This window comes from Nannospalax galili, unplaced genomic scaffold (assembly GCF_000622305.1).
Source record: "Nannospalax galili isolate Female #2095 unplaced genomic scaffold, S.galili_v1.0 scaffold886, whole genome shotgun sequence".
Taxonomy (NCBI): Eukaryota; Metazoa; Chordata; class Mammalia; order Rodentia; family Spalacidae; genus Nannospalax; species Nannospalax galili.
Genome location: NW_008355971.1, coordinates 1,302,705 through 1,315,240, shown reverse-complemented (window position 1 = coordinate 1,315,240; position 12,536 = coordinate 1,302,705). Strand labels below are relative to the sequence as shown.

The window sequence follows — 12,536 nt, the reverse complement described above, 5'->3', positions numbered from 1 at the left end:
GAAAGAAACCACGTAATTTTATTTTAAAAGGTCCTTTTCATTAAACTTGCACACTTTTTCCTTCAGAATCCTAATTAAAAAAACCTTTTCTACTTAAAAAAACATGACTCAAACAAACAAAGGGAGCTATTAGAACATGGCTAACAGTGATGAAAAAGAGAGGAAGCTGAATGGACAGAAGAAATTAAGGGGACACCTGAAGTGCCTGCCTTCCCTCTGGGGTGTCCCAGAGCAGCCCAGCAGGACCAGGGAGCATCTCCCTGACACAGAGTACCCTAATGATCTCACAGATACAAGCAATCGCTCCTTTTTAAAAAAAAGCACGTGTTCTCCCTCCCTCCCCAGGTCTCCTGGCAGCAGGACCTTTACAGGACGTAGGGGTTCTTCACCAGCTGTTCCTTGTCATCCCCAGTGCTCCAAACGGTGCGGAGGGCGCGCTCCTGCCTCCTGCGTGCCACTCGGATCAGGCAGATGACTGAGGCTCCCAGGAGGACTATCAGGATCATCACAAGCAGCCCCACCAGGACCACCGCTGAGGGCAAGAGGGGACAGGTGAGTCAAGGAAGAGCACAGCCAGAGAGGGCCAGCAGGATGAGTGGGGGCACAGAAGCCCAACCTGGGAATCTGGAGGGACTGCCAGGAAGTCACCAGTGAGGTCCCCTGAGAAAAGGGGCTATCATGCCACATGCACACAGAGGCTCTTGTGCTGCTTTTGCGTGTGTGTGTCTGTGTGTGCGTGTGAGAGAGAGAGAGAGAGAGAGAGAGAGAGAGAGAGAGAGATGGTGTCTGGGTACGTGTGTATCATGGTGTGCATGTGTGCTTGTGGAGGCCAGAGGACAATTTTTAGGTACTGATTCTCTCATTCCACCATGTGGGTTCCAGGGATGGAACTTCGTTTGTCAGGATTGGCAGTAAGCACCTTTACTCGCTGGGCCATCAAGATGGTTCTACTTAGGTTTTTTGTGATACAATCTCATGTAGTCCAGGCTGGCCTTGAATTCCTGATCTTCCTGTCTCTACCTTCTAAGTGCTGGAATTACAGGTATTAATGTGCCTGGCTGTGAGCCTTAGTTTTGGAAAAACAAAAAAAAACACAAACAAAAACACTTCAGGGGGTTGGAGAGGTGGCTCAGCAGTTAAGAGCCTGTACTGCTCTTGCAGAGAACCCGAGTTCAATTCCCAGCACCCACACTGGGCTGCTCACAACCACCTGTAACTTCAGCTCCAGGGGATCCAACACTTCTGGCCTCCATGGGCACCTGTACTCTTGTGCTCATACCCAAAATCTTTTTTTTTTTTTCATACCCAAAATCTTGAAAAGAAAAAAGCCTACTTCATATCTGTATCCCTTGGTCCCTGTCAGGGCATCCTGGTGGGAGCTGCATGCCAACAGGTGCTTCCCTTTGTTGTGTGTGAACAGAAAAACCCAAAGATTTTGTGCCCATATACCCTGACTGGTGAGAGTGAAAGATGGGCCTGTATAGGTGGCTGCCTTGGTCATGAAGCCAGGGCAGAGGTAAGAGAGTATCCTGAGCAGCCCTGGGAGGATCCTCATGCTCCTAATTGCTGGGTCATGGTAACAGTGGTTGTCCCACTGGTCAGCTAAGATGCCTCCTTTCCAGGTGCGGCTCTATCTCAGGCATGTGCCTTTCTATGAAATTTACCTGATACCCCTCCTCCACCAGGTACAGGGCCTAGCTGGATTTCTGGGCAATACCTTGCCCAACTCTACACACAATCAACCCTCAAGACCTGGGCAGCTTTCCAGCCCCAGCCCTGAGAACCAGACTTGAGCTTCTACAACAAGGCAGACTTGTAGACAGGGTCTTGGCTCCATAATAGGGAAACAGATCAAGAAAGAAGTCAAACCAATGTGGCAGGCCCTCTCCATCAATACCACCTACACACAGGGTCAGAGACAAAAGTGAAGAGATGCAGGGCCTCCTTGCCAGGCCAGACAGCCTGTGCACAGCAGTATTGTCCCATGCCCTCCTTCCTGTCACCCCTGACCATCTCTTCATACCCCATGGCAGCTAAACTTCCTCCAAATCTGGGATCCAATCATCATGCAGATCCTACAAGATGAGCCTGCCTAGAGAATTCCTGGCTCAGGTTCAGCTCCCACATGTGTTTAGTGTTTGCTGTTGGACAACTGTCCACAAGTCCCAAGATGCCTGACCATTTTCATGTAGAGACACAGCCCTCTGCCACAAAGACATTCCAGTGAAGGACAACGTAAACAAGACATAAACCCACAGGAAAAGCAGCTGGGCAGAGCCCTCAGTCAAGGAAGGCCAGTGGTAGGCAGGTGGGAGGGAGGCAGAGGAGAGCATGAAGCCACATACCTTTGGTGCCAGGGGTCAGGACAGGATACATCTGCCTACCTGAAAACACAAAACCCTGAGGTCAGCTCCATATCCTTCTCCCCAGCCTGGGCCCCCTCAGCTTCCTACAGCCTCCTACAGCCTCAGAGCCTTCCCCAGCTTTCCCTGAGGACTTTTTCCAGCTTTTCTGGAGGCTCTGAGGCCTTGCCACTTAAGGGGTCCAAAGGATAGTTTCCAACCAAAGCCTTCATTGTAGGGACAGAGAAAGGGCTTTTCAAGGGCTCCCAGTGGTCTTGGGACTGGGGTGAGGCTGACTTACCAGAGCAGTGCTGCATGCATGCCTCCTGGGAGAGGTAGCTGTTCTTATTGCCCCGGCACCCGCCATAGATGAAGCTGTTACAGGAGTTCTTGTCCACATCAAAGTACCAGCGTTTGAAGGCTGCTCGGCAAGGCCCAGTTACAGCTTTTGGAATGCAGTATTCTGGAAGCAAGAGCAAGGGAGCCTCAGGAACACAAATCACCAGGGCCCATGAGAAGAGGAGCCTGAATGAACCCAGCTGGACCAAAGCAGAGTGCCATCAGCATCGTGAAGGGCCTGTGGGTCAGACACAGCCAGCCTGGCCTGCTCATACCTGCCCTGTGTGGCCCAGGTTGACCCTGAACTCATGGAAGTCCTCCCATCTCAGATCCTGAGTGCTGGGATTTCAGCTGTATACCACCAGGCCCCTAGTGAAGCCCTTCATTTCCAGACATCTCCTAAACAGCCATGATCATGTTGTCTGGAGTCTGAGGTGTTCCAGGCACTTCACATGTACTGAGTTGGCCTCTGACTAGTCTGGGACCCTCAGTTCACACATGGGACTATGGCTTGCTAGCCACAGCCACACAGCTAGTGAGAGGCAGGGTGGTAAATTCTAGAAGCACACACCAGACTGCCTCTACTTTCCTGGTATATCTGGATTCCTGCCAGCCTCAGACACTCATTGATGCCTGTCATCCTGACCCCAGCCCTAGAGTGTAACCAAGGAATGACTGAGAAGCTCTGCAAGTCCCTGCAAGTGAGTGTCAATTGCTCACTATGTAAGAAAACAACCCCCGCCACCCCACATACCTTTTTTTTTTTTTTGGACTTTTTTGAGACAGGGTCTCCCTGTAGCCCCAGCTGACCTGGAACTTGCTATGTAGACCAGGCTGGCCTCAAACTCACAGAGATCCGCCTGCCTCTGCCTCCCAAGTGCTGGAATTAAAGGTGTGCGCCACTACGCCCAGCAAATTTAAATTTTTAAAAAATATTATACCTTCATAGTTGAAGATCTCACTGGAGAGGTCATTAGATTCCTGCCTTCTGGGACCTGAAACACAAAAATCTGTGTTGGGGAGTCAGGAGGGACACAGGGCAATCGGCCTAACAGGGCTGAGTCTAAAGGGCCCATAGAGGGAGCATGGGCAGTGTCCCCTTTAAGGGGATGAACAAAGCCCCTGGTCCTGATGGCTTGCTGAATGAACACAGGAGGGGGGTGGGGCTACTGCCACTTCAGTAGTTTCTGTGGAGACGACTTTCAGTCATGTTTCAGGAGTGATTTAGAAGATAGCTTTGCTCACACTTTCTGACATGGCCAAAAACTTTACTCTCCTGGGGAAATTTTCTTCTGAAATAACCTGGAAACCAGAGCTACATGCAGGGCCCTGAACAGCCAACAAAGGCCTAGAGCAACTGAAATGTGCTCTAGCCTAACCTTGGCTTTCTGTAAATCAGGCAAGCCCCAACAGCCACTGAACTCCCATGGGGACTCTGGTGTCAAGTGGGAGTTCAGATTGTGGTATGTAGGACTGGCCACTGAGGGGACTTTTGTCCCAGACAGGGGTTTAGTCCCTCCCTCTATGGAAGGGCAGGTCTTGTTGGCCCATCTGAGCCCCTGGCCCTGAAGGTACAATTGCTACTAGCTAGCGCAAGGGACCACTCACCCAGGATCCTGCCGTGGAGTCCCTTAAGTATAAAAGAGGAGCAGGAGAGCTGCTGTCAGCACTACAAAGCAAACTAACACAAAGCTCTAGATCAAGGACAGCAGTGGACAGAGGGAGGGGCTGGCAGAGGACAAACGACTTCTAGCAGAGGGAGAGAGACAGCAACCCAATGGGAGCAGAGGACACCGCACAGCAGGCAGCAGCCTGCAGGGAAGGCAGAGTCTGAGTGTATGACCCTCCTGTTGCTGGCCCAGGGAATGCTTCGTGCTGGAGGCAGACACAGAAGCACTTTACAATTCCCTGTTCTAAGTGTCCCCTCAGTTACCGTCTGTGTGGCCTTCATTCCCCCCTCATCCTTTTAAAAACCTACCACTTAGGACAGAGGACTGAACTCCACTCCTGCTGCTGCCCCGATCAACAGTATTCTCTGTGAGGAGATGAAGAACACCACAGTGAGAATGTGCATCTCTAAGGCACCCAGCAAGGAAAAACATGGGTCCCCTGTGCAGCAACTGACTCTCATTCCTTCTTTCTGTGGAGCCTCTGGGTGCACACAGGACCATAATAAGCCGGCCCTAACTTAGAAACCAGGAACTGGGACTGCCTTTGATCTGAAGAACCAACTGAAAGCCAACTTACAGGGAACCTGAGCAAAGCTGAGCAAAATGGCTTTACAAGGAGAGAGGGCTCTGAGGGCTCTCGGGGGTAAAATGATCTGTTAAACCTTATCTACTTTTTTGAAGCAGAGTTGGAATTTATTAAATACATTTTTTCTTTTTTTATGTTTATTTTAAATAAATACATTAAATACATCCTTAAATACATTTTTAACATAGATTTTTTAAAAAAAGAAGCCAAGCTGGGTGTGGTAGTGTAAGCCTTTATTCCCAGCACTAGGTAGGGGCAAGGTAGGCAAATTTCTATGAGTTTGAGGCCAGCCTGGTCTACATTGTGAGTTCCAGGCCAGCCGGGACTACATAGACCCTGCCTGAAAAAACAGAGGTGACTGATGCTCCCTTGAGAAACCCATACCTACACATAAGTATATCTATTCACTGGTCTTTTTGAGACAGGGTGTCTCTGTAGCCCCAGCTGGCCTGGAACTTACCATGTAGACCAGGCTGGCCTCAAACTCACAGAGATCCACCTGTTTCTGCCTCCTGAGTGCTGGGAGTAAAGGTGAGAGCCACCATGCCCATCTCACATGAGTATATCTTATTCTTTCCCTAAATGTCTCTCTACTAACCTGTGTTTAAGACCTACATTAAAAATACGGACATTGATATTGCTTGATAAGGTCGAATCTGAAAATTTGAGTTTGATTCCTGGGACCCACATGGTGGAAGGACAGAACCAATTCCTGAAAGTTGTCCTCTGACTTCCACATGTACGCACATACATGTGGAACATACATGCATGCGCGTACACACACACACACACTATAAATTTAAGAATGTAATTAAATTAAAAAAATTTTTTTTAGTCTTTTTGAGACAGGGTCTTCCTGTAGCCTCAGCTGTCCTAGAACTCATTATATAGACCAGGCTGGCCTCCAACTTATAGAGATCTATCTGCCTCTGCCTCCAAGTGCTGGGAATAAAGGCATGCACCACCACGGGCTGGCTTGGCTTCTTTTTTAAAAAAAGAATTTACTTCTTTAAAAAATGTATTTATGTCTCTGTGTGTGTGCCTGCTTGAGTTTATGTATACCACGTGTACAAGATGCCCACAGAAGCCAGAAGAGGGTGTTAGATCTGCTGTAACTGGAGTTCTGGTGGTTTTGAGCTGCCTGATATGGGTGCTAGGAACTGAATCTGGTCCTCTGCAATAAAGTGTGCACCCTTAACCACTGCATCATCTCTCCAGCCCATAATACTGCCAATCCTCCTGCCACAGGAGGATTAAAGGCATGAGCCACCACATCCAGTTTGTATCTATTGTATCTAGAATTTAAAAGGGCACAAAACTATAAATGTACTAAATACTACTGAACTGTATACACTTAGAATGGCTGAAATGACACCAGGCATAGTGGCATTTCTGCAGTCCCAGTTACTTAGAAGATAAGGCAAGATGATAACTTGAGCTCAGGAATTCAAAGCAGCCAGCCTGGGCAACACAGACCTTGTCTCCAGCTATGGGGGCGGGGTTGGGGTGGGGATGAGGAGGTACTGGAGAGATGGCTCAGTTAAAAGCTTTGCTGTTTATTTTAATATTTTATTTAGTATTTTTATTTTATGTGTATGCCTGTATTGCCTGCATGTAGGTAAATGCACCTGTGTCATGCACCTGTGTCCTCCTTCTGTGAGGGTCAGAAGAGGCTGTCGGATCCCCTGAGACTGGAGTTACGGACAGTTGTTAGCTGCCATGTGGGTGATGGGATTCGAACCCGGGTCTTCTGCAAGAACAACCAGTGTTCTTAACTGCTGAGCCATCTCTCCAGCCCCTTAAACACATATTTTTTAAAAGGGAGAGGGAGACTGGTTAAAGTGGCTCAGTGAATAAAGATGTTTGCTGCCAAGTCTGAAGACCTGAGTTCAATCCTCAGGACCCACATGGTACCTGCAGAGGTCAGGTTCTCTGCCAGAGCAACCCCTAACACTGAGCCCCTCAAAAAACTTTAAAATGGTCAGTTATTAGCCGGGCGTGGTGGCACACACCTTTAATCCCAGCACTCGGGAGGCAGAGGCAGATCTCTGTGAGTTCAAGGCTAGCCTGGTCTACATAGTGAGTTCCAGGACAGCTAGGGCTACAGGGAGACCTCGTGCAAAAAGACAAAAAAAAAACCTGACCAGAGGCCTGCCTCTGCCTCTCGAGTGCTGGGATTAAAGGCGTTCGCCACCATGCCCAGCTAAAATGGTCAGTTTTATAGGAGGGGTATGGGTGGTTCTTTTTTTTTTTTTTTTTTTTGACACAAGGTCTTGCTACATTGCCCAAGCTGATCTCAAACCCCGAGACTGTCCTGTCTCATCCTCCCAAATTTGTAGCTGGGATTACAGCTGAATGCCACTTTGCCTAGCATACAATATAGATTTTTATCACCAGCACAAGTTAAGAGTGGGTGAAGAGGCTGCCTGGTCTGGCAGGGTCCCAGAGGTCTGTAGAGAGGCTGGCCTGATGTCATTCAACTGTCAGCTCACAAACCAGCTCCCCTCCATCCGCTTCTGTCCTCACTAGGCCATCTTCTAGCAGTCTGGCTGATTGGTTTGCTACGCAGACTAAACACAGGCCCAGGGATGTCTAGTCCCCTGGGTGGGTCTAGTTCTCATTATAAATTAATAAACTGGCACCCTCATTCTCATTTGGCCGCCCACAGAACTTGCCTGCCTAGAAAAGAATATGCTGGCAAAGGACTCCAGGGCCCCAGAGCCATTGCTCTGGCCGTTTTCGGCTCTCCTTACAGGCTCTCATGAGAGTGCCAAGAGGCACACAACCAGCTGCCCACAAATGAGCTTTCTGGGCCCTTACAGCTGAGGTCAGGTTCTGGACCATCTCCAGGGAGACGCCGAGCCTGCCTTACACCCACCATCTCCTGCTCATGTTCTTAACCCTTCAACCCTGTTTCTAAGATGGGCACAGTACATCAAAAAGAGCAAAAAGCATGTCCCTTCCCCACGACATGGGATGGAAAAACACACAAAAATGATGTTTTCTTCCATCACTCCTCAAACACTAGTTACTACTCAAAAGGTGAGAGACTTTTGTATTGATCCAAAACAGCCTGGTGTGGTAACAGACACCTGTAATCTCAGCACTTGAAAGGCAGAGGCAGGGGCAGGTGAATCTCTGAGTTCGAGGCCAGCCTGATCTACGCAGCAAGTTCTAGGTCAGCTGGGGTTACAGAGAGACCCTGTTCCAACAAAAACAAAACAAAACAAAAAATACCCTAGCTGGGTATGGTGGTACATCACTATGCTCTAAGCACTGGGGAAGCAAAGACAGGAAGATCAAGAGTTTGAGATTTGCCTGGGCCAGAGAGTAAAACCTTGTCTCAAAACACTAAACTAAAATCAACACCTGCCCCTAGGCTCTCCGAATCCTGCTGAAACAAGCAAACTGCCCCTGCCCACACTCATATTTGTATGCTTCAGCCACTGCTGTAGATATGAGTCACTGCTGAAGGTCACGGCTGAGACAGAAAACCATAAATATCAACAAGGATGGGGGGACTGACAGTGAACGCTGAATCACAGAACCAACAGAATCACAGTCCAGTCACAGCCTCAAGGCCAAGTACCAGGCAAAACTGCACACCAGGAAGGACTACTCAAAATCTTTACAGCAGGGTTTGGGCAGCTCAGCCCCACCCAGCCTCTGAACACATGGAAGGGATCAAGAATCAGAGAAAGTCCCTTCTGCCGGGTCAGAGTAGAGCTCTTTGCTGGAGCTTCTTCAGGTTTTACTTGAACTGTAAGGGTCAACATTACCTTCACAGACCCTTGCAAGTAAGAGCTGGGGAGGATGGATTCCAGGGCACATACTCCAATGTTAACTCCTAACATGGCTTTTTAAGCTTTTCAGATCACTTGTCCCAGAGGTAAAAATAAACCCTAATGCCCGGGGAAGAAGGGGGCTGTACAAGTGGATCTGGAGGCCAGTCCTCCTGGGCTGGGCTGGTATGTGGCACTTGCACTTAAAAATGAGAGGAAGGGGGCTGGGTGGAAGGCTTGACCCTTTCTGGTAAGAGGTAGGAAGCCTGCTGTGAAACCACTGCGGCCACAGCACTCTCGGCCTGCTTCTGCTTTCAAGCCTAAGCTCTGGGTAAAAGAACACAGCAGAGTGGCAGAAGCTCCAGGTCCAATCTTACCTGTGACGCCGGCACACCTCTCCAGACACTCCTCCTTGCTCTGGTAGTTATTGCTGTTTCCTTCACAGCCTCCATACACAAATGGCTGGCAGGACCCATCAGTGACATTGTACCACCACCTGGGGAAGGATGCCCGGCATCTCCCTATTACCTTCAAAACTCGGCAAGACTCTGAAACAAAACAGAATCCAAATGGGTTGGCAGGGCAATTCTGGGGTTAAAGGACACACACATATCCTGGGTCCTCTAAATATCCCAGAGGAGAAGCGGAGCATTCTGGCCCAGTCAATCAGTTCCTCTGTGACCTGTTCCCAAAGCCTGCACTGATGCTTCCTTCCTCATCTAAGAAACACCTCACCCAGCAACAAGGTCCAACCCGCCTGCTTAACCGTGTTTCAGTTGCATGTGAAATCTGTGTTTGCTCCCTTACCAAAGATGCACAGGCTAGGGCATGATTCAGCAGAGCATCAGCTTTACATGTGCCAGGCCCTAGATTTTAACCCTAGTACCCCAGCCCATCCTTCACTTTCAAAGGCAAAAAGACCAGGTATAGTGGCAAACACCTTTAATCCCAGCACTGAGGAGGCAGAGGTGGGAGATACACAACACACCACACACACACACACACACACACCCCACCTCTGTGAAATTGAGGCCAGCCTGGTCTACATAGTGACCTCCAGCTAGGAGATATTACCTCGAATAGACCCCAACCCCCCCAAAAAAGGCAGCTAAGGATTTCAGCTCCATAGTAGAATGCCTGCCTGGCCACTGTGAGCAAGCCCTGGGTTCAATTCCTAGGACTACAGACAAAGAAGGCAAAATCAAACTCTAGGATCCTTTGGAATACTGCACCACCCACCCAGGCCGGGATGTTTAGCACTAAGGTTAAGACTGGAGAACTGAGTAGGAAGTACCTACTCAGGACCCTAGGTGAACACAGGCCCCTCATGCGTACATTTTCTGTCCCCTCTCCATCCTGCAGCCACTCCCCAGTCAAATTCAAGAGTCTCAGAGACAAGCTTCCTAACTATAGTTTGCTACCTCTAAGGGCAAGTCAGGTCACACATCTGCACACATGAACACAGGCCTCGTTCCAAGGATCCCTAAAGTATGCCCCACTCTAGTTAGGGGAAACGATGCTATAGTTCACATACATACAGGCAAAATACTCATATACACAAAATAAAAATAAATCTTTAAGGCCAGACACGGTGGTGCACACCTTTTATCCCAGCACTGGGGAGGTGGAGGCAGGTGAATCTCTAAGTTCGAGGCTAGCCTGGTCTACATGGCAAGTTCCACACCAGTCAGAGCTATGTAGTGATACCCTGTCTCAAACAATGCTATAGAAAACCAGTCACACACATATGCAGAGGCAGAATTGCTAGAGGCTGACCAAGGGGGCCATAAACAAGGTGAGGGGAATCACCTGCACCAAAAGAATCTTTCTCCTGGAGGACCCAAGAATGGAAAGCACCAGAATCTAATCAAAGGATGCCCCATCTGCCTCGGTAGTGGCATCCTGCCCTCCCCACACACAGCCCTCATATAGACCAAGCTGCAGGGCCTCAATTGACAGCTATCAAGACATGGTGCCCTTGCTCACAGGCTCTCCTTTGCTCCCCTCTAGCTGTGTCATGTGTTAGGTTAATTCCACAGGGGACAATCTTGGAAAACACCGATGGCAGTTTCTGAACTAAGAACTCCCTCACATGTCAATAAATCCCAGGTAACCAGCACAGCAGAAAAGAATATTCCAGGGCAGGTTAAAGCAATTAATGCACAAGCCTGACAACTGAGTTCAATCCCTAGAACCCCAAAAATGGCTGGATGTGGTAGCTCACACCTGTAACTGGTCTTTACCCAGCACTGGGGCTACAGATGCTTGCTATCACAGCTGGCTTTAAATGGGTGTTGGAGATCTGAACTCAAGTCCTCACGCTTGTACAGCATGGACTTTACGGACTCAATCACCTCCCAATGACAGGCTCATGGCTCATTCTCCAGTGACCTGGAGAATGGACCAGAGATATGGAATGTTCAAGACCAACCTGAGCTATACAGTGAGTTCAAGGCCAGCCTGGGCAGTTTAGTGAGAGCCTATCTCAAAATAAAAAAAAAGACAAAAAGAGGTAGAGACATAAAATTCAGCGGTAGAGCACTTGCCTAGTAAGTACAAGGCTGTAGGTGTCCCAGCACAAAAAAAGAACCAGTTGGTACACACCTGCAGCAGGTACTTCTGACGATGTGCCAAAGGTCACAAAATACAGGACAGATCAACAATGCCCAGAGTAAACACAGAACAGAACCTCCAGTGTGTGATCTGGCCCAACCCACAAAACTGGGAGAGGAGAAGGCAGCAGAGCTGCCAACAAGACGAGATGAAAAGGACCCACAGGATTCAGTCAGGATCCCACACTGAAATCAAGGGGGCACCTAGTGCTAGAGGGGTCAATAGCCCATCCTGTGTCTTGCCAAGCTCAGAGTCCTGACAGTCACTAACTGCTTTGTGTTCTTCCTTTCTGTGCACTTTCAGGTACAGCTTTAATTTTTTTTTTTTCAGCTGGGCCTAGTGGAGTACACTTGTAATCCCAGCACATGGGAGGTGGAAGTTCAGAGGTCAATCTCAGCAAAATAGAGCGTTCAAGAACACCCTGGGCTGCAAGACATCCTGTCTCAAAAAAACAAAATAGATGGAGCTATACCACTTAAATGAACGGCAGAACAAGTAAGCTGTATCTCAAATACAAACAGAACCTGCTGGGTGTGGTGCCACCCCCTATAGAGGAGTTCAAGGTCATCCTTGACCAAAGCTGGGCACTGAGACCCTGTCTCAATTTAAAAAAAAGAAAAACTTGAACAAGAAAGAAACATCTAGCAAACCTGAGAGTTCAAGGTAGTTCTCCAGGCGAACCACCAGACACTATACTGGAGAACAAAGCAGGGCGACCCACAACAGCCTGGTGGAAATCGGAGGCTTTTTATAGACAAGGGTGCCAGACACAGGATACTGCATGGCAGGAGAAGAAGCCCGAGGGGGCGTCTCAAGAGGCAGAGCAGAAGGACCACCTCAAGTTAGAGGCTAGCTACCCTGGTCTACCTAATGCGTTTCGGGTCAGCCAGACCTACGGAGCGTGCGTGCGTGCATGCGTGTGTGTGTGTGTGTGTGTGTGTGTGTGTGTGTGTGTGTGTTCTTATGGAACTGAACTGAACAGCCTTGATTATGCTCTTGTAAGTGCTCTGAAACTGATGTACATTCCATCTCCCATATCTCCTTTTTCATTCAGTCTAGGACCACAGCGCATCACATTTAATTAACCAAATTTAGAAACTCCCTCAAAAACTTACCAAGAGGTGGTCTCCAAAGTGATTCTAGGTTGAAAGTAAGGTTGAAAGTCAGTATTAACCATCACAAGGTCATTAGAATGGGACAAGGG

The 12,536-nt window shown here is 48.8% G+C and overlaps 1 protein-coding gene across 1 annotated transcript in view; it reads right to left on the bottom strand.

Annotated features, from left to right (window-relative positions):
• Spint2 (serine peptidase inhibitor, Kunitz type 2) overlaps positions 1 to 12,536 on the bottom strand; it is a 31,705-nt gene continuing 19,169 nt past the window's right edge. Inside the window, exons 2-7 of the mRNA XM_008853900.3 lie at positions 9,097 to 9,267; positions 4,660 to 4,716; positions 3,623 to 3,676; positions 2,644 to 2,805; positions 2,346 to 2,384; positions 1 to 532 (exon numbers count right to left, since the gene is read on the bottom strand). Coding sequence (XP_008852122.1) covers positions 366 to 532; positions 2,346 to 2,384; positions 2,644 to 2,805; positions 3,623 to 3,676; positions 4,660 to 4,716; positions 9,097 to 9,267 — 650 coding nt within the window. The 3' untranslated portion in view covers positions 1 to 365. The remainder of the gene's footprint in view (positions 533 to 2,345; positions 2,385 to 2,643; positions 2,806 to 3,622; positions 3,677 to 4,659; positions 4,717 to 9,096; positions 9,268 to 12,536) is intronic.